Source organism: Perissodus microlepis, chromosome 1 (assembly GCF_051167445.1).
Source record: "Perissodus microlepis isolate ML-2025 ecotype Zambia chromosome 1, ASM5116744v1, whole genome shotgun sequence".
Taxonomy (NCBI): domain Eukaryota; kingdom Metazoa; phylum Chordata; class Actinopteri; order Cichliformes; family Cichlidae; genus Perissodus; species Perissodus microlepis.
Window position 1 is genome coordinate 39,816,132 of NC_140461.1, and position 22,479 is coordinate 39,838,610.

At 41.3% G+C, this 22,479-nt stretch overlaps 2 protein-coding genes across 2 annotated transcripts; one reads left to right on the forward strand and one right to left on the reverse strand.

Moving 5' to 3' along the window:
* Positions 1-8,328: 8,328 nt before the first annotated feature.
* On the forward strand, positions 8,329-11,637 carry tlnrd1 (talin rod domain containing 1). The gene has a single exon (XM_084923518.1). The coding sequence runs from the start codon at positions 9,961-9,963 to the stop codon at positions 11,023-11,025; it is 1,065 nt and encodes a 354-aa protein (XP_084779644.1). The 5' UTR covers positions 8,329-9,960; the 3' UTR covers positions 11,026-11,637.
* Positions 11,638-18,427: 6,790 nt separating this feature from the next.
* On the reverse strand, positions 18,428-19,979 carry LOC146394274 (general transcription factor II-I repeat domain-containing protein 2A-like). Its single transcript, XM_084924445.1, has 2 exons — positions 19,925-19,979; positions 18,428-19,371 (listed from the first exon to the last, which is right to left on the reverse strand). Exons 1-2 carry the CDS (start codon positions 19,977-19,979, stop codon positions 18,428-18,430), a joined length of 999 nt encoding a protein of 332 aa, XP_084780571.1.
* Positions 19,980-22,479: the final 2,500 nt, after the last annotated feature.

Genomic DNA, 22,479 nt, shown 5'->3' on the forward strand with positions numbered 1-22,479 from the left:
TGTGTTTAGACGTGGACAGGGAAAACTAAGATTTTGTCACACAATGTCAAAAGTGTGCACATTTACTTTTTTTGGTCAATTTGCACCATGTTTGTGAGCTGCTTTTGACAGTGTTTGGGTTTGGTTTTTGCATTTCGATGTGAACTGAGGTTTTTCAAAATAAACTCTGAAGAATCCCTGTGTTAAAAAATACCTGTGCATGTGTGGACATAGTCATAGGACTGTTGTTGAGAGCCATACCAATAAGCTTATAACGACTGAGGTTCACTTTGGCACGATTACATAATTTAGTTCAGCTTGGTATAACTGTTTTTCACATACGGTCAGGTAGGTTTGGATGGCTTTTATAAAGGATTTTTATCATAATTTAAACTATATATTCATATCAAAAGAGACTTTTCACAGGACTGCATAAAGTCCTCTGAAAAACTTAAGTACCTTGAATAGGCATTAGACTAGACTGAGTAGCAGTTAATCAAAGGTCTTGCTAGTCAAATGCACTTGATGTGACCACCATTGTAAGAGAAGATTTTTTGACCCTTTGCTGATTGGGAGGATTTTTAGGTATGTGTGAACACTAAGCCGCAATCTTCCCAGGAGTGGACATTCTGGGAAGTTCACTCCAAGGTCAGATCATAGATTTGGTCAAACACTGGATGTCAGCGCACACTCCATACCAGCTGCCAAATATGATAAGGGAAAGTTGATGGTTTGGGCTTTTCTTGCAGCTACAGAACCCGACCACTTTATTAATTATATAATTTGTTCACTGGATTTCTCTGGTGACAAATAGTTGACTGCAGAAAGGAACTTAAGTCTTCTGTTTACACAATTCTTAATTCTTGGATGTATGTTTTTGAGAATTAGAAAATAGAGTAACATTACCACTGTAATCACTCATTTACTAACTACTTGCATGGAAATTTTCTCATCCTATGCAAGAAAATAGGTTTGCACAAAAAATACTGTCAGATTTAGGAGATTGATTTGTATTTCATGTGTATTCTGAAATATGAATCTGCTTTATTCTTATCACATTGTGTATGTTAGTAATTCAGAATCATTCAGAACAAACAGCCTCATGCAATCTCCATACAATCTGCATGCTGCCCTTTTCTCTTTATAAGGAACATGTTTTCCTTATAGTAGTGACCCTGTTGTAATAGTAATAGCTTTGAGTACTCCAGGAGAGTAGAAAAGCGCTATATAAGGATGTGATGATGATGAACCTATGATGAACCATAGGTTTACATTAGCTACAGAAGGGCTCAAAGTCGTAACACACACACACACACAAAAAGAATTTATCTCACAGCATTCACAGAATGGGGATCAGACCACATAAATCCCCTTTTAAAACCACAAAAGTCTTCAGATGATATTAGTTCACCATCCCCTCTAGAATGGTTAACACTTTGTTAACCACTTTGAGAACGGATGTAAAATGTGAAAAAAAAATGTATCAGAACTAGAACAAAAAATAATTGGAATCTGCCTATGCTGCCACACCACAAGAACATGTAATCAACAACCTGAGAAAACGATAACTAGAATTAAATGAAATATTTAACCAGAGAACAAAATTTCTGATGCAACGGTTGAGTTAGGACAACTTTGTATGTGGTACTAAATCTGGAAAATTCCTTACTAACCAGTTAAAGCTACATAAACAAAAAACAACAACATAAAATATATGGCTCTTAAAGTACCACCCATATGACCGACATTGGAGTAAAGTAAAATAAACAACTGCACTGCATTAAAACAGTCAAAGCAGTTGGGATATCCAGTCTTTAGGTGATGACGTCTGAACCCTGCTTTGGGCTCCAAACTACAGGGTGGGCCATTTATATGGATACACCGTAATAACATGGGAATGGTTGGTGATATTAAAGTCCTGTTTGTGGCACATTAGTATATGTGAGGGGGCAAACTCCTCAAGATGGGTGGTGACCATGGTGGCCATTTAGAAGTCGGCCATCTTGGATACAACTTTTGTTTTTCCAATAGGAAGAGGGCCATGTGACACATCAGACTTATTGGTAATGTCACAAGAAAAACAATGGTGTGCTTGGTTTCAACGTAACTTTATTCTTTCATCAGTTATTTACAAGTTTCTGACCACTTATAAAATGTGTTCAATGTGCTGCCCATTGTGTTGGATTGTCAATGCAACCCTCTTCTCCCACTCTTCACACACTGATAGCAACACCGCAGGAGAAATGCCAGCACAGGCATCCAGTATCCGTAGTTTCAGGTGCTGCACATCTCGTATCTTCACACCATAGACAATTGCCTTCAGATGACCCCAAAGATAAAAGTCTAAGGGGGTCAGATCGGGAGACCTTGGGGGCCATTCAACTGGCCCACGACGACCAATCCACTTTCCAGGAAACTGTTCATCTAGGAATGCTCGGACCTGCACCCATAATGTGGTGGTGCACCATCTTGCTGGAAAAACTCAGGGAACGTGCCAGCTTCAGTGCATAAAGAGGGAAACACATCATCATGTAGCAATTTCAAATATCCAGTGGCCTTGAGGTTTCCATTGATGAAGAATGGACCCACTATCGTTGTTCCCCATATACCACACCAAACCATCACTTTTGTTGGTCCAACAGTCTTGGAGGGATCCATCCAATGTGGGTTAGTGTCAGACCAATAGCGTGGTTTTGTTTGTTAACTTCACCATTCACATAAAAGTTTGCCTCATCACTGAACAAAATCTTCTGCATGAACTGAGGGCCCTGTTCCAATTTTTGTTTTGCCCATTCTGCAAATTCTGTGTGCCGATCTGGGTCATCCTCGTTGAGATGCTGCAGTAGCTGGAGTTTGTAAGGGTGCCATTTGTGAGTAGCTAATATCCGCCGAAGGGATGTTCGACTAATGCCACTCTCCAGTGACATGCGGTGAGTGCTACGCTGTGGGCTCTTGCTGAATGAAGCTAGGACAGCCACTGATGTTTCTTCATTAGTGACAGTTTTCTTGCGTCCACATTTTGGCAAATCCAACACTGAACCAATTTCACGAAACTTAGCAAGCAGTTTGCTAACTGTAGCATGGGAGATGGGTGGTCTCGTAGGGTGTCTTGCATTGAAATCTGCTGCAATGACCCGGTTACTGCGTTCACCAGATATCAACACAATTTCGATCCGCTCCTCACGTGTTAACCTCTTCGACATGTCAATGGCTGTGAACAAAGAGAAACTTGTAAATAACTCATGAAAGAATAAAGTTACGTTGAAACCAAGCACACCATTGTTTTTCTTGTGACATTAACAAGTCTTTGCCTCTTTCACACAACTGTGTTCTTAAATCAGTGGCCATCTCACAAACCGATCAGCAATCGTATTTCTGCTCAGGCTCACATTTGCCAAAATCTGCGTTTTGTCTGGACACAAGACGTGGCACAGCTTCATCCTGCAGCTCTTCAGAGTGGTACCGGGCTCATTTGGCTCCTCTGCTACAATAAAACTCACAACAGCTTCACTTTGTGGTTTTGCTCTGGTGGCAAACGTCTGCTGAAATGTCAGATTCTTCTTTAGCTCTTCTACTTCCTGTAGTTTCTGCATTTAGGTTTTTCAGCTTATCCTGACGTTTTGTCTCGTAGTGCCGTCTTAATTAAATTCCTTAATTACAGCCACATTAGCTCCACTAATAAGACACACGGGTTTACCAGCATGTCTGTAAACATATATTCAGCCTCCCACCGGTGCTGAAAGGCTCTTTTTTCAGAGTTAACTTTTCTCTCCACCATTGTGAGCGGCGAGCTTCACAATAACAGAAGTTTGACTTGATTGACGCGGGAATGTTCCCAGGTAGCCTAGCGTTCAGCAAGGAGGCTGCAGCGCTGCATTATCGGATCTGTGTGTGTTATTAGCGCCTCATATCACCAGGCCATACATAACAATAATAATAAATCTATATAAAATGGTCTCGCGGGCCGGATATAAATGTCCGCCGGGTCGGATGTGGCCCGCGGGCCTTGAGTTTCTGACATATGCCTTAAGATATAACTCCAGCCCAGCCCATGCAGCAGGATATTAATGACTAACCTCGTACTGTGGATGAATTATCTCAGTTCTTCTCCTGACTGAAGTTTGGTCCATATACAGCACCTTGCATTTATCCCTAAACATTGGTAACCCTCACGTTAACTTTTATCGAGTGAAAAAAAATTAGCATTTATCCTCCAGCTTCTCTGTACTAATGTGTTTATATTATGCTAACCATAGCTGTTTAGCTAGCCACCACATAGCACGTTGTTATATACCAGCTAGCCCAACTTCAGTAACCCTACAAATGTTACTGCTGTTTAGTTTCCTGTCTTCATTTATGAAGTGATAGCAGAGCTGTAAGTTTTAATTTTTCTGAAGTCCCTCAATCAGAACATGGTATATTAATCTTAAAAAGAAATTCTGGAGACTTCCCGCGTACCACTAGAGAGAGCCCATGTACCACTAGTGGTACGTGTACCACAGTTTGAGAACCACTGCTATGAAGGATTCCAGTAGGAACATTACTAATAATCCACAATAAATAAATAAATCTTTTAAAAAATTTATGGAGCTTCATACTCATCACAGATTAATCCCCCCCAACACTGACACTGCAGAATTTCTTAACAATACAAATGTATCAAAACTACATGATGAACCGATTGCAGCTCTGGATTCACCTCTTTCAATGTCTGAATTCATGAAGCCCTACAGCATCTCCCAAACAATAATGCCCCAGGGCCAGATGGTTTTCCAGCAGAGCTTTACAAAGAATATGCTACCACCTACTTTTTTTCAGAATGGTCACTTAAATTCAAAACGATCAGACTCTGTCTCCTAACATGAACTGCTCATTAGTCTGCTTCTTAAACCAGGCAAAGATCTTACACTCTCATCCTGCTACTGCCCAATTTCACTTCTAAATGTCAACCTTAAGCCCATACTTTGCAAAGTCCTTGCGAGAAGATGAGAACATATCACACAATAATTCATATCAACCAAACTGGTTTTATCAAGGGTAGACAATAATAGCAAATAATACACATAGACTAATAAATATAATAGATTATTGCTCTATCAACAAATTTGAAACAACAGTTGTCTCTTTAGATGCAGCAAAACTATTTGACTGAGCAAGCTAGAAATTTCTACTAGCAGTTCTACATAAATTTGGATTTGGTTCATTCGTAATAGACTGGATTAAAACACTGTACAGCTCTTCACATGTTTGTATTAGGACAAATGATCTTAAGCTTCAACCTACAGTCAGGGTTCTCTGCTTTCGCTCTCGCTTTGTTGTTTTTATTAAGCCACAATGTAGCTATCAGAGGAGTTCAAACTAAATATATAGACCATAAGATAAGCCTATTACTTTTCCTCTGAAACTCACAAACCTCATTTATAAAACTAATCAAACTTACAGATAAGTTCTCATCCATATCAGACTACTCCATCAACTGGAGATCACTACAGGGTGTCTGTGTCATGCCCTCTGCTCCTCCTGACACCCTAATTTTAACAATTCAATTTTATTTATAGAGTGCCAAAATACAACAACAGTTGCCTCAAGGCGCTTTATATTGTAAGGCAGATCCTACAATAATACATATAGAGAAAAACCCAACATGTCACAGTCCTGGGTCAGTGACCCACCGGTTTCAGTTTCTTGTGTTTTTTGTCATTTTGTATTATAAGTCTTCATTGTTTCGTTATTTCTAAGGAGTATTCTGTAAGTGCCCTGGTTGTTCTGTTTAGTTGTATTTATCTCCCGACATGTCTTTGCCCTCTGTGCATCTGTGTTTGTATTTATGTGTGTTCCTTTGTCTTGTTTTCCCTTCTTGTGGTTTATTACATGTTTCCCCATGTTTCCCCAGCCTGTCATGTCTGCTCTTTCCCTCGTGTTCCCTCGCTCCCTCTTGTCAGCCTCTGCTCCACTCCTGCATCATGCTTCCTGTTTTATTGTGAAGCTCTTGTGTTTTCATGTTCATTCTGTTCAGTCTTGCTTCCCCTGTCTCGTTATGGTTATTCGTGTCAGCTGCGTTCCTTGTGTGTCCTCACTTCCAGTATGGCAAAGCCATAATGGTCCACTTGGAAAAATAAATCAGTCTGGCATTTTTCTTGGCCATCAGACAATAATTTTGATTGTTACAGTGCTGGAGAGGCAAAAATAAATAAAATTTAAAAAATAAAATGCATGGAGCCACAAGTAAGGCCGCAGTCCGAGGGCAAAGTGCTCTAATGGGTGTCTAATGAGTGAGTAAGTGAGCAAATGGTTTGTTTGTGTGCGTGTGCAAGGCTGGGTCTGATGCTTGCTGGGCCTTGGTCCCGTTGGGACATGTGTTGTTGGTCCCGGGGTGCGTGGCTGGATGTACTGGTGTGGCCTCCTCCCTCAGTTACCCGTTACCGGTGTGAGCTGCAGCTTCCCACCTTTATTATGAATTCATTCTCACACAAACATACACTCACTTATTCTCTCACACGCACACACTGTAAGAAGATTGTTGATTTATGTATTTTTACATTTTTGTGATCCAAGGTTTTGTGTTCCAGGTGCTGTATGGTTTTTGGATTTTTGTCACTTACAGGTGCAGGAGTTAGCAATACATTGTGCATTTCTATTTGTACTCCATCCTTTTAGTCTATCCCCCATCTCCTCCTTTTTCTCTCTTGCCTGTCTTGCCTTAGACATCGTCATACTATACCACATATATTGTAATAACTGAAATAACACAAATAAAAATTAATAAATAAACAGATAAAATATTCACATGAACAAGAGGCGCCTATAGAGATTCTACATAGCTGTTCTTGCAAAAGAAAAATGTATTTGGCACCACAATGCATTCAGATCAAAATTCTGATTGCAAAAGCTGCCAGACAGGACATTAGTGCGCAGGGAGCCACCGACACAGTGCAGAGATGGTCGGAGGAGAGCGAGGAGGCTCTTAAGGATTGTTTTGAGTCGACTGTGTGGGAGGTGATCTGTGACGACCACGGAGAGGACATCGACAGCCTTACTACATGCATTACTGACTATATTAACTTCTGTGTGGATAACACCGTACCTACCAGGACTGTGCAATGTTTCTCCAACAACAAACCTTGGATTACCCCAGAAATTAAAGCTGTCCTGAAGCAGAAGAGGAGGGCCTTCAAATCTGGAGACAAAGAGGAGTTGAAAAGGGTGCAGAGAGAGCTGAGGGGACTGATAAGGAATGGGAAGGACAGCTACAGGCAGAAGATGGAGAACTGTCTGGAGAGGCCTCAGAACCATCTCAGGCCACAAACATCAGAACTCTCTGCCTGGGGGGGATGTGAGGTGGGCAAACGAACTGAATCATTTCTTCAACAGATTTGATTCATCCATGAGGCGGTCTCCAACATCGGCTGCAGACTCACCCACCCCCACTGCTGCTGTTCCACCTCTGACACCTCAGACACTTTACACCTCCTCTAATCACCCTGTTTACTCCTCCCCAGCCCCGACAACAGCATCCACAGTCAACACAAGGCTCCAGCCTGTCCCTCTCAACCACCCAGGTTAGGAGGGAACTGAGGAGGATTAAAGCCAAGAAGGCAGCGGGCCCAGATGGCATCAGCTCGAGGGTCGTCAGGTCCTGCGCAGACCAATTGTGTGGGGTGATGGAGCACCTCTTCAACCTGAGCCTGAGGCTGGGGAGAGTCCCACAGCTCTGGAAAACCTCCTGTGTTGTACCAGTGCCAAAGACTTCACGCCCCAAGGACCTCAACAGCTACAGGCCGGTGGCTCTGACATCGGCCTGTAGCTGTTGAGGTACAGGCCGATGCACCTCAACAGAGGCTGTCTTAATTTTACAGTAAAGTTTCCTTGTAATCATTGATTTTTAAAAAAGTTATGTTGTTCATCAGTTTAGAGCCTTCTCTATCCCAGCAAAGTTTGTCTGCATTTGTGATTATGATGAAATTAGCCTTTTGTCATATTTTCAGTGCAGTTTGCTGTGCCTTGGTGAGGTTATGTTTTATTTTCCATTGTCTTTTATGATTAAACAGATGTGAAATGCCTCTTTCTACTAATCAGCAACAGAGGAGTTTCAGTGTTTAGGATGAATGATGCTAAATACAAAATTGAAAATAACTTGAAATAAATTGAAATAACTAAAATCACTCACTGATTGAAACCAACTTAAAACATGTAATTTAACTAAAATAAAAGTAGCATCATTTTTTTTTTTTGAAGGAAATAATCAACTATGTATCCCATACATCTGCAAACGCCATGGCCTCGCCGTCACGGCTGCATGCTGTTGCATAAAAGCTGTGCTTTTATTTGTTTAATAAAAGGCTTCCGGTCTCGGAAGCTCGCTATGCTAGCGCTAGCGCCTCACTTGACTTTACAGGGATGTCTCATGGCAGGGCAGCAGTCGCCAGTCCTGAAAGTAAAACAGGTCGCGGAACTCTGTGGTCACTGTATAACTACGAACTTTTTTCGCGACTCCGTTAATGTTAAACTACATTAGGTTAGTAAATATAAACGGTGCAAAATTACTTACGAAGGACTGCCGGTATTGTTCCGTTGCTACAAGTTTGCTCAGTCCAGCAGCCGTTCAGAAGCGACCACACCCTCCTTGCTTCCTGATAGTACTGTAGTGGGAGCGCGCAGCTCTACTTTGAATCGCTGGGAATAACGGCCACTTCTTGTTGCTGCGCTGTTTGGATTCGGTGTCGTGGACCTACAAAACAAGTGATTTACATGTTCAGAGAACACTGGCTGGTATGGATATGAAAAGTGAGCGCACACAGAGGATATGCGGGGCTACACACTCTCGAGTCCCGAGTTAAGACGCGGAGGAGGACGTGGAGGGCGGACTGACGGACGATGCATATGGAGTCGAGAGGACCGGAGCAGTCGCTAGCTTATAACCCAGCGCTCGGATTGAAAAAGAAGAGGTTGAAAGTGGACTGAGAGGCTTCTTCTTCCTGGACAGTGGCATTTTCGGTGAATTTTACTCGGGAGGACCCGTGAAATGATGGTGTTGGAGGATAACTCCAGTCCTTCCACTGACCAGAACAGCTTGCCGGGTGGTTCCCCGATTGTAACCAGCATGAGAACGCCACACTCGGTGGGAACAAGTCGGCCAAGATCTCGGTGCTTTTTCTGGCTATTTGCTGTGACACGAATGGCCACAAAATGATATCCTGAAGTTAAAAAACAGAGAGAGAGAGAAAGAGAGAAAACTCAAAAGGCACCCGTTTATTGCTGAGGTGACGTCTTCTTTGAAAAAAGAAAAAGAGCACCAAGGAAGGAAATTTGACGTTTGCTGATCAGCAGAGATTCACTTTGGGAATGTTCTTGATGACAAGGGGCTTGTCAGTGTGTACTTTCCCGTTTAGAAGGCACCTTGGTGGCACTGCTGTTTGTGTGTGTTTTGTTTGTATTTTTTAATTTAGAAGCCTGTGAATTCCTTCCCCCCCCACACAAAAATCTGGGACTATACTTAGAATAGTGACTATGTTGTTCAGGGCATTTAAGTTAACATTTCCAAATAAGAGCGTATATCTTGTTACACTGATTACTTTAAAGTTGTAGGGCTTTTTCTTGGGTGTTTTGTGTAATAGATTTACTAACAAACTACGGCAGATAATGCTGAGAATATATTCACATGTACTCCTATTCTTAAGGCTTTTATACAGACACATATGCGTTAACTATTTGGGGTAAATGTAGTAATTGAGTTTTGCTCTTTCCGCATGTTTACACTGAGCGTACGTGTCTTGTGTTTTAACATGTAATTTACAATTAATAACCTAAACTCTGAAGGAACTTAAGGAAGACTGTTTGGCCAGTTCTTATTTAAAAGTTTGGTTTTATTTGAGAAGTGTCTTAAACAGTAAAATGCATTGTAGCAGCAGAAAACGAAATATCTGAACCCTTATATAAGAGCCATTTGACCCTCTCCCCCTTCCTCTGACTCCCTTCATTATTATGGCTAGTGGTGGCTCTGGCAAATCAGCAAGCGAGGGATCAACCAGCACACCCGGTGGCAGTTTGCAGCAGAGGAAGCGGCTCTCCTTCATCTGTGACACATGTAAGGGCAAGATGCAGCTCGTGGCTGACCTCCTCCTACTGTCCAGTGAGACCAGGCCTGTCATGACATCTGAAGGTGTGGCTGTGGCTGACACCTTTGACCAGTGCCGTGACACGGTCATTGCCCGCACTAAAGAGCTCTCCATTCTCACCCATGACATCCAGAGCCAGCTCAACATGGGTCGCTTCACGGAAGTAGGGGACCGCCTCCTGGAGATGACTAACCTTGTGGTGTCTTTGACTGAGTGCTCAGCTCATGCTGCCTACCTGGCATCGGTGGAGACGCCTGGCTCTCAACCCTGCCTTCCGGGTCTGGTGGATCGCTACAAGGTGACCCGCTGTCGACATGAAGTAGAACAGAGCTGCAGCGTTTTCCGAGTCACTCACCTGCAAGACCTCACCCCACAGCTCCTCCTCGAGCTCTCTCAGAACATCTCCACCAACCTCAAGACTCTAACGGACATCTCATCACTGGCCAGCGAGAGGTCCAGGGATCGCTTTGCAAAAGAGCAGTTCAAGCTGAGCGTCAAGAGCATGAGCACAAGTGGCACGGCCTTCCTGGCGTGTGTGAAGGAGGTGAAAACCCAGCCCAGTGAGCTGACCAGGAATCGATGCATCCTCTTCAGCGCTGCTCTCGTCCAGGCTGTCGGCGCCCTTGTTGGGTTTGCTACAGAGCCACAGTTCCTGGGAAGAGCTGGGAGCATCTCTGCCGAAGGAAAGGGGGTGCAAACGGCAGTGTTAGGTGGGGCCATGAGTGTGGTTTCTGCCTGTGTCCTTCTCACTCAGGGCCTCAGGGATGTTGCCCAGCATCCCGAGAGCAGCTCCAAAATGGCAGACTACCGTGAGCGTCTGCGTAACTCGGCGTGCGCCGTGTCCGATGGTTGCACTCTGCTTACTCAGGCACTCAGAGAACGCTCCTCTCCAAGGACTCTGCCACCAGTCAACTCCCATTCTGTGAATTAGTTTAGGAAGGGGCTATGTAGGTTCAGTCTCTTGTTTCATGTACCAAAGAGACTCACTTTGGGTTAATCCCTATTCATCAGGTGTAGAGTAACATCCGAAGAACACTGTGTGTGGGCCTGTTCTTGTGGTTAAAATTTGTGTGTAGAATGCAGAAAAGCACTAAAACAACCACTGCAGGGTTTTTGAGGTTGCGCTGGATGTAACTTAACTTAAACCATGCTCAAAATGGACCACTTCACCCACTCTGGGTATGAACTGGGCTCAGCAGACAATGCGCTTTCACCAACAGACAGCAGCTTTCAGACCTGAAAAGTTTACCTCAGTTTTCAGTTGCAGTGAAAACACCAGCCTCGATGATGGATGTAGCCTCGCAGTATGAACCTATAGTTGGCTGACCTGCTCCATTATATGTACTTTGTGAGATTGGAAAGAGTGAGCCGAGTGTCAAGATGCTTTTATTTTTTTTCAGTGTGTGTGAATTTTTTTAAAGCTGCTGTGAGTGTGTGCCCTAGGGTTTACACTATTTACCAGACTTCCCCATATTATTTTCAAGTGTTTTGACCATGCATGTAATGGAGTATTTATTTCATCTATTAAAAATGTTTCTTATATGCTGTTGTGGCTAAAATGTTTTTGAAAATCCAGCTATTCACTTAATGTAAAAAACCCAAACATTTTCGGTTACTTTTTTGTGCAAGGTATCTCTGTGAGAGCTGTAGACTGCGTACAAATGATAAACACAGCTTCTCAGTCTGTAAATTATGGTCTCCATTAGTGATGAAACAGGAGGCAAGAGCAAGCTAGTATGTGCTTTGAGACTGACATGCTGCTTACCCGAGGGTAAAGCTGACCATGGGTACACTCAAGGTACACCGTTTTTAATCACTAAGATGAAACATTCACCCTTTGACTGCATTAATGAATGAAAGCAAGCTTAATATGTGAAAGACAGATAAATTGACTTAAGCAATTGTGTAATATTATCTGTGTAAGACTGCAAACTGTAACTTTAATGCTATTTCAGCATCTTTCTTAAAAAATATTAGACATATTTTCTATTGATGAAGAAACATTCATGAATTCATTAGTAACTGTTCTATTTTAGGCCTTTTGGTGTCTGTAATGAACATTGATGAATGTTTCATTTAGCCTGAATTGAACAGTTTGTATGTTTGTTGCTACTCTGTGAAAGCATCAATGACAAATGTTCACTCACTCATCTGTCCAAATCTGCGATGCACTGGACTCATTCCAGACAGTCACCCCTAAATTATTTGACATAGTGCTTCCTTTTACAGTTTTCTCTCTTTTTTTTGTTAATTTGTTTTCAGATTCAGGTGATCCATAGGCCAGAGTATATTTCACCATGTGTGCTCGGGGCTCTTTCTCTCATGGTTTCCAATCAGGCTGATCAGTTTTATCTGTGACATTTCTGCTTCTGTAATGTGGTATTTGTGGTATTCATAGAAAATATTCTGAAAAGGCTTTGGTGACTAAAACTAACCTGCTCAAAAAAATAAGGATATGCTCTAATACTTATGGCATCTCGATGAATTAAATATTCAAATTTCTATACATTGATAACAAAATGACATAATAATGGTCAGTGGAAACCAAAGTCAGGGATTCAATTCAAAATTCCACTAAAAATGAAACTTTAGTTAAAAAAAATCACAAAAACTTGTTCATCTGTAATTTTTTTGATCATTTGTACAGCAAAGCAAAAACATGACCTGGGTAGGCATGCTGATAGTTTTTCACTTAGTAACCAGCTTAGATGCTTCCATTTGGAAGCAGGGAAATGTAGGTCCTCGCACACTTATGTGAAGATAAACTGCATAATATAACACAGAACATACATTTATTTAAAAACAGGTTAATAAATAGTTGAAACCATTACCTTGCAACTACCAAAAATTTCAGTGACTTTGAGTACTCATGGTAATTAAAAAACAGTTGTAGTTTTAATGTTTTCAATTGTTTATTGGAATTTAATGGCTCCAAACCTGATTGCTGCTATCATGGCACATTTGTCTGACAGTGGCAAACTTCTAAACAGTGCTGTCAAACTTGTCAGTGGAGCTTATGCATATCTGATTTACATGTAAGCCTTCTTTATACTCTTTGTTTAACAGTGTTCACATAATAATTCAGATAAACTGATGCTGAAAACTGTAGAACAGAAAATTGGTAGTATACAACGAGGAAGTTGATATTTCCATGTATGGCCCTGCCTGTTAGCATCTTGCACCCTGCTATAATGTGAAGGGGCACAAGTTTGTTTTTTTTCAAATGCAAAGTTTGCACCATAATTCAGTAGCTTGTGGAACTACTCGTACCAACCATAACTTCAAGTGATTGTTTTCTGTATAACTGTCAGTTTGTCAAATCATTGTAGAGGATTTTTGGGTTATTACTCTTTACAACTTTGGTCTGGTTCATTTAATATTGTATTTGTTCAGGTTCTACCATTGTATACCAATCAAGTTGAGGTTGACTTTGACTGGAACATTTCAACACCTCTTCTTTTTCAGCAGTTCTGCTGTAGTTTTGTTGGTGTGCCTTAGAAAAGTCTGAGAATTAAGAAAATATTTCCGAGTAAGGGCTAGGTGGATGATAGATAACAAGAAATAAAACTTTTTGTTTTTATTTTTAGCATTCCAAACAAATTAAAACTGTCTGGGGGTTTGGTTGACGTGGCATTATTAGTGGCCTCCACCTGTAAAATGTCTAATTATTGCCCCTCTAGTTCACCTTTTAATTAAATTCAGTTCAATTCAATTTTATTTATAGCACCAAATAAAAACAACAGTTGCCTCAAGGCACTTTATATTGTAAGGTAAAGACCCTACGATAATACAGAGACAACAGAGAAAGTCCCAACAATCAGAAGACCTCTAATGAACAAGCACTTTGGCGGCAGTGGGACTTAAAAACTCAATTTTAAAAGGAAGAAACTTTCGGCAGAATTAGACTCAGGGAGGGGCGGCTATCTGCCTCGGCTGTTTTGGGCGAGGGAAGGAAGACAGGACAAAAGACACACTGGAAGTGAGCCAGAGATTAATATTAAATAATGATTAAATGCAGATTGCAACCACATAGTGAGTAAAAAAATATGAGTGAAAAAGAAATAATTGTGAATTGTGGGAAGCCCAAATTAGCCTAGTCCTACTGCAGTATAACTAAGGAATTCAATAGGGAATCAATGAAGAAAAGTCGGTGTGGGCAAAATATGCTCTCCCTGTCAGTAACCTTGCTGCAGCAATTTGGACCAACTGAAGGCTTTTGTGGGAGTTTTATAGGACATCCTGATTAGGCCTGCACAATAAATCGAAAATATATTGTCATCACGATATCAGCCTGTGCGATGGGCTCATTGCAAAAGACGGCGTAAACTGCGATAATTGGGTACCTTAAAATGTTTACACACATGCTTTAAAGAATTTACCAATCAAAGAACCCCCTTTACACATTTGACCACTCGAATAGAGCCCTTCACGGCATTAACCAATCAAATGGATTAGAGGCCCGCCTCCTACGCAGGTGGGGAGCGAACAACGCTGCAGCAACGAGTCAGAGTTGTAAAGGCAGAGAGCGAGACGCGTGACGAGAACGCTACTGACTATGAACTCGTGGCTAAAAAAAAATAGTACCTCGCTTATTTGGAGGTACTTTGGATTTGATAAAAACGACGTTCTCCAAACACAGGTGCTCTGCAACACTCGTGACAACCACCAGAGGAAACACGACTAATCTCCACCATCATCTTCAATACAACCACAGAGAACAGTTTGAAGAGTTCCAGAAAGACAGGGCTAGCCAAACAAAGGTTGCTAATGTTAAGACAAAGAGCGCATCAGTCCAACAGCCGTCTCTGTATCAGAGTTTTTCAAGTGGAACTCCTTATGAGAAAACGTCGAAGCGCTACAAAGAAATAACAGAGGCCATTACACATTTTTTGACAAAGACATGATGCCTATAAATACAGTTAGCAGAGAGGGCTTCACCAGTCTGATACATAAAGTGGACCGGAGATACCGCATCCCCTCACAAAACTACTTTTCCCATGTCGCCATTCCACAAATATACGAAACATGCCGGAAGACCGTCACGTTTGAACTGAGCCAAGCTGAAAACTACGCAAGCGCTACAGTAAAGTTTCCTCTCCAGTTTTGACTTACATCATAACTACTTGGTGAGTGGTAAAATGATGAACAACTGCACTGAGATAATTTGCAGTATAATTTAAATTATGTTTATTTAAAACTAATTATAGGGATGGTTGTTCGGCAAGCTTGAATTCTGAAAGGATGTCTTTCAGAATTCAAGCCTCAGAATTTTTTATTATGGGGGCAATGTTTCAATGTTAAAGTGCACTTTGTTGTTACACTGCTAATACAGCAGCTTTCTTTAAATAAAACTGTTGCAGTAAAACGGAAATTATGTATTCTTTTTTTTTGTTTGTTTTGCTATTTATTTTATCGCAAGTCATATCGTTATCGCAGTATTGATCACAGTTATCGCACATCGCAGGTTTTCCTAATATCGTGCAGCCCTAATCCTGATAATAATGAATTACAGTCGTCCAGCCGAGAAGTAATAAAAAGACAAACTAGTTTTTCAGCATCCCTCTGAGACAGGATGTTTCTCATTTTTTGTTTTTTACTTTTTAAAAATGTAATAATATCTTTAACACCAAAGCAGCTGAAACTGATTAACAAACCCCTTTGTTACTTAACTGGATAGATAATTATCCCAGGACTTTAACTGACTTGATGCGTGATACTGCTGCTTGATTAAAAAGTATTTCTTTATTATTTTTATCAGAATATATTTTTTTAGAGAACACCAGAGAGGCAAAAAACCTGTTAGTGGTATCCTTGGGAATCAGGACTCATGGAGTGCGGTCAGCTTCTTCAGCCAGCAAGCGTGACTCATGATATAGCCTGGTGCTGTCCAACTCTTCAGACTGTAGAGCATTTCTTTGCTGTCTGTCGCCGTCACACTTACTGGGTCCTGTTCAGGGAGGTTGCTGTGGTCTGCTCTTAGATCCACTAGCCACTGAGCATTGTGTTGTTATTAATCTCTGGCTGTCTTCCACAGCCTGTCTTTTGTCCCGTCTTCCTTCTTTCACTCCAACTGGTTGCAGCAGATGGCCCCGCCCCTCCCTGAGCCTGGTTCTGCCGGAGGTTTCTTCCTGTTAAACAGGAGTTTTTCCTTCCCACTGTTGCCAAATTCCTTGCTCATAGGGGGTCAGTGATTGTTGGTTTTTGTTTTGTATGTATTATTGTAGGGTCTACCTCACAATATAAAGCACCTTGAGGCAACTGTTGTTGTGATTTGGCGCTGTATAAAAAATAATGAAATTGAATTGTTGTGGGTTTCATCCTTCCAGTATTGTGTCATCTCCAACCTTGGTGGGGTTATTCTCCCCTACCACTGAGAGTACACCTTGGACGGTTCAGTGGAGTACACCTGGTTTAATCTCCTGTTATGCCTCCTTAAGCCACTGGCCAAGGCTGTGAGTCTTTGCTTGGCAGATTCCAGGGCCTCCGATAGGGACAGCTAACTTGCCCGCTAGTCTCCTTCTCCATGGAGTGTACTGCTACTTGGGGCTGTTCATCTTATAGCCAAGAATCTATGTGATCACTGCTGTAGTGACGTAGATTAGGTGGTTAGTTTCGGCGTGTTCGCAGTAGGGATTGTCTGTAATGCTGATTTCAAGTTTCAAAGACGAGTAGTATTACCACTACACTATACCAGTCAAAAGTTTGGACACAGCGTCTCATTTAATAGTTTTTCTTTATTTTCATGACTATTTACATTGTAGATTCTCCCTGAAGGCATCAACACTATGAATGAACACATATGGAATTTTGTAGGAAGCAAAAAGTGTGAAATAACTCAGAAGATTGTGTCATCTCTATAAAAATCAATAACATCCACCAGCAATCTCAGTTCAAATCTTGTGTCTACCTCCTCTCCAGAACCTTTTTTCTATTTTGAGCCCTTTTCCACTTTTCATCTTCCTGATTTATCTGATATTTCTGAGTTTCTATGTAAATCAAATCATGTCATCTTGACCCTGTGCCTACAGGGCTTGTGAAATCCTGCCTCTCTTCCTTACTCGCACTCATCTCTGCTATCATTCACTCTTCACTCACCACCGGTATCGTTCCCTCCTTATTCAAGATTGCTTCAGGCACTCCTATACTGAAAAAACCTTCTTTAGATCCTAACAACTTTAACAACCTCCGTCCGATTTCTAATCTACCCTTCATCTCTAAAATACTCGAAAAAATAGTTGCAGTTAATCTTCATTCACACCTGGTTAATAATAACATCTATGAGAGATTTCAGTCTGGTTTTCGTTCATGTCACAGCACAGAAACTGCTTTACTTACAGTCACTAATGATCTTCTAATCGGAGCTGACTCTGGTCTTCTCACCATTCTCGTCCTTTTAGATCTGAGCTCAGCCTTCGACACCATCTCTCACTCTGTCCTTCTAAGCAGACTCTCCTCTCTCGGCATCTCTGACACACCCCTAGACTGGTTTCAATCGTATCTCCTCGACCGCTCCCAGTTTATTCAGCTGAAATCATTCCGCTCTCGTCTATTCCCCGTCACTTCTGGTGTACCCCAAGGTTCAGTCTTAGGCCCTCTTCTCTTCAGAATATACATCCTCCCTCTAAGTACCATTTTCTGCAAATCTGATCTTCACTTTCACTGTTTTTATAATGACACCCAGTTATATCTCTCCTGCAGACTTGATTCCTTCTCCCACCTTCTTCCCTTACAGAATCTGAATTAAAATCCTGGTTTAGCTCTAATTTTCTAAAGCTCAATGAGGAAAAAACTGAAATCCTCCTTATTGGCACCAAATCCAACCTTTTGAAGGCGAACCATTTCTCACTCACTATCGATAACGCCTCAGTTTTCCCTTCTCCTCAGGTTAAGAGCCTTGATGTCATCCTAGACCAGGGGTGGGCAATTAATTTTTACAAGGGGCCACATGAGAAACCCAAGTTGTGTCAGAGGGCCACATCAACGACATCTTGAACCCAAGTCTGCTTAACTTTCTTAAATTGTAAAATTCACTAAATTATATATTACGAATAGCTGGTACTGGTAATCGGAAGAATAAAAATAAAATAAAATAAAGTAAATATTTATAATGGGCTATGCTATGTGAAATTGTGATGCATATTCCAAATAAAACAAAAACAACCACCAAATCAATGTCATTTTATTTTAACATGTTTAACTCAACAAACAAGAAGTTTATAGAAATGCAACAATACAATGACTTGTGTCATGTTTACCTCCTTTTCAGTGAGAATAATCCAGCCTGTTCTGGGTTTGAACAAGGGCATTGAAATCTGGCTGAATGTCTGAGGTGGCTATGCGAAGAACAGCTGAGAGGTGGTCCTCAGTGACAGAGGTTCACATACAGAGGTCGATCCAAAGAAGACTAGAATCCTCTGAGCATGATTCCTCAGGTGTGGAAAGTTCTCTTCTTTGAGGGAGGAATAAAAGTCCAGCAGTGAGACTGACCTGAAGTGCTCTGCCAGAAGTGTGTCAGACTGCAGGTCAATCTGTTCCATCTGAACATCACTTGAAGCATTATCCACACTGCAGGTGAAGGGAGAAGAAACCATGTCCGTTTCATTTTCAAGAGCTTTGAAATCTTGAAATCGCCTTGAAAACTCTGCATGCAGTACTTCTAACATGGCTGAGTACTTGTGGAGGTGATTGGCATTTGGAATAGCCTCCTTTAGTGTTGGCAAGTGGGTCAGAAAGTTGTCCTTCACTTGGCTTGAGATAAGCTGCAACTTCCTCATGAAAGTCTTTACTGCACTGTACATCTCATGCACAAAAAGTCCCCTGCACTGCAGTTTGACATTTAGTTGGTTCATTAGTGCAGTCACATCTACAGCAAATCCGAGGTCTGCCACCCAATCTTCATCTGAAAGCTCTGGGACGTCATGTCCTTTCTTCACACAGAAATCCTGAATCTGGTAGTAGCTGATGTCACCATGTTCCATCTCATTTTCCTCCAAAAGAGCAAGAAATTGTCTGTGATTTAATGCTCTGATGAAGTTAACTGTTTTAGTTACAACATCAACAACGTGGTCCATCTTTAACACTATCTTACACAACACTTCCTGATGTATAATACAATGCAAAAATGTCAATTTCTGCACAGGATTAATTTCTGTCACTTTATCCTGCATTCTCTTTAAAAGTCCTACATTTTTCCCAGTCAGATTTGGACAACCATCTGTTGTTACACCTACCAGATTGTCCCATTTCAGTCCTAATTTGTCCAAACATGCATTTACCTCTGTGAATAAGTCATTGCCGTTTAAGGTTTAAGTTTATTACACTGATACATATATACCAACAAGACAGTGTAACTGTGACAACAGCATTTGTTTTCATTCAAAGGCTTTATGGTTTTTCCTATAATACCTGGTGGGCCGGTCTCTAGTCAAAATGCCCGGGCCGATTTTTTGTCCCAGTCCAGCCCTGGTCTCACCCGTTCTGCGTATTTCCATATACGCAACATTAACAGATTACATCCTTCTCTTTCCACCCAGTCCGCACCCATTCTTGTCCACAGTCTTGTCACCTCCCGTATTGACTACTGCATTTCTTTTTGCATGGTCTCCCCCAAAAATCCCTCCATAGGCTTCAACTGGTTCAGAACTCTGCTGCTCGCATTATCACCAGAACCCCTCCTACCAGCACATCACCTGTTCTTCGGGAACTTCACTGGCTCCCTGTGAAATTCCAGATAATATACAAACTTCTTCTGCTCACCTTCAAGGCCCTTCATAACCTCGCACCTCCTTACCTTTCTGACCTGTTAAGCACCACCTTTTCTGCCCACTCACTTCGTTCTTCTTCTTCTATCCAGCTTTCTGTGCCTTCCTTCCGCCTCACCGCCATGGGAAGCAGAGCTTATAGCTGCTCTGCTCCCAGGGTGTCTACCTCCAGATATAAGAAACATTTGTTCTCTCCCCCAGTTTAAATCTCAACTCAAAACCCATCTGTTCAAATCTGGATATTCACACCCACTGTTTGTTAATTTTATCTTGTGCTTTTGTTTTATTGTGCTTCATTGTGTCATTGTTCTATTGTGTGTTTTATCCTATTGTACAGTGTCCTTGGGTGTCTTGAAAGGTGCTTTATAAATAAAATTTAGGATTTTTTATTTTTGATTCTTCAAAATAGCCAACCTTTGCTTTTAATGCTGTTGTCCTCTCTGTTGGCATTATCTCGATGAGAGAGGTAGCCACCTAAAATGGTTTTCCTACAGTCTTGAAGGAGTTCCCAGAGGTGCTGAGCACTTGTTGGCCTTTTTTTCCTTCACTCTGTGACCCGTCTCATCTCAAATCATCTTGATTGGGTTTAGCTCAGGTGACTGTAGAGGCCAGGTCATCTGGCGCAGCACTCCATCACTCTCCCTCTTGGTCAAATAGCCCTTACACAGCCTGGAGGTGTGTTTAGGGTCATTGTCCTGTTGAAATATAAATAGTTGTCCAATTAAACGCAAAGCGGATGGGATGGTATGTCACTGTAGCCATGCTGGTTCAGTTTGCCTTCAATTTTGAATAAATCCCCAACATTGTCACTGGCAAAGCACCCCCACACATCACTCCTCCTCCTCCATGGGAACCATCCATGTAGAGACCATCCATTCACCTTTTCTGCATCGCACAAAGAGACAGAGGGTGGATTTAAAGATCTCAAATTTGGACTTATTAGACCAAAGCACAGATTTCCACTGGTATAATATCCATTCTGTGTGTTTCTTGGCCCAAACAAATCTCTTAGAATTCATATAATGGCGTAAAGAATCAGCTAACAGTTGTCAGATAGGGCTGTCAGCTATAAACCTGACTTCTGCAGAACCCAACTGATGGTTCCAGCCCCATTAACAGAGCAAGATATTCCACAAATGAAGTCTGACAAGGCACACCAAGTGAAAACCATTTCATGTGACTGCATTATGAGGTTTATTGAGAGTAGGCCAAGGGTTTGCAGTGCTGTCAACAAAGCAAAGGGTGGCTACTTTGGGGAATCTATTTAGAGTTATTTATCAAATTTTTCTTTGCTAGATAATTCCATATACCTTGCTTCATATATTTGATGTCTTCAGTATGTATCTACAATGTAGAAAGTAGGGAAAATAAAATAAAAACATTAAACAAGAAGGCGTGTCTAAACTTTAGATTTATTTATTTTTTACCCTTAATAACCTTCATTTACAAACTGCATTTTGTGTCATCTTTGTCTAATATCTAAATCTGCTTTAAAAACAATCTGAAACATGAAGTATATCAAACAGAGGAAAGAAATACTATATCAGGAAGGGGACAATGATTTTTTCACACCACTGTAGCTGTAATTGTTTCTTAATTTTTCTGTGATTAAGTTAATTTTTTTCAAACAATCACCTGGCCTACAATTACAAACCAATATCCATTTTAATCTGAAACTGACTGCATGAATTCATTTAGTCACATTTAAATTAACAATAGGACTACTTAACAAAAAAATTGTTTTACTTGCAAATGTAGCACTTTAGCCTTTTACATGGGTAGTAGTAGATTGAAAGGCTCTCTCTTAGCCCAGCATTTTCCAGCTATCTTGAGAACTCTAGGTGAAACTAAAACTGCTGGTCCACAACAGGAAACCTATAGCCTGTGCTATCAGGAGCGACTTCCTTCACACAACAAAACGCTGTAGTCATAATTTCGAGCAAGGTTTCGCCCATTTCCTGCTGCAGGAGGGAAACACTTGCCTATCCTTTTCCCCAAGGGAGCGCCCATCCCTTTAGCGCTAAAGACACCCTTTTCTGAAGAAGAAAAACCTGCTGCAATGTTAGGAGAGAATTCTGATATGCAGACATGGTTTGATTACCAGCTAAACACAAGTTTAGTTTGCTGGTTGGAGCTGTTTGTCACTTGGATAGATTAGTTTTTCTGTTCATTAAATTCATATGCTGTTTGACACTGCAGTCCTTTCTGTGTTCCAGACAGGTTGGAGCCTTACTATCCAGGTGTATTGTAATCTGAGAAAAGCAAGCTGATCCTGGGTGCATTATTTATGAGTCTGCTTTGAAACAGGGTTAGTGAACACTATGCTTCTCATCTGTTACCATACTTATACGTTTAAATACAAGGCAATTCAGTATTTTCAGAAGATTGATCTTCTTGAATTTTAGCAGCAAGCGACCTCTGACATCAAGGAGGAAAACATCTCAAGTCCACACAAGTGAACTGGCAGAACACTGGATCTCCTTTTTCCTTTTCTTTGGTCATAAGCAGACTGTACAAAAATTCTCTGATGGACAACTAACCAACAGATTTCTCAGTCAGTTTTCTATCATCACTAACCTGTTGCAGCTTTTCTGTTTTTTCATGATTTCCTAAACCATTAAAAA

Bases quoted from the DNA above. Each gene is read 5' to 3' on its own strand.
- LOC146394274 (XM_084924445.1), bottom strand. From the start codon at position 19,979: ATGGCGGTGAGGCGGAAGGAAGGCACAGAAAGCTGGATAGAAGAAGAA. The intron at 19,372-19,924 runs GTGAGTGGGCAG...ACTTATTCACAG, and splicing joins GATAGAAGAAGAAGAACGAA to AGGTAAATGCATGTTTGGAC.
- tlnrd1 (XM_084923518.1), top strand. From the start codon at position 9,961: ATGGCTAGTGGTGGCTCTGGCAAATCAGCAAGCGAGGGATCAACCAGC.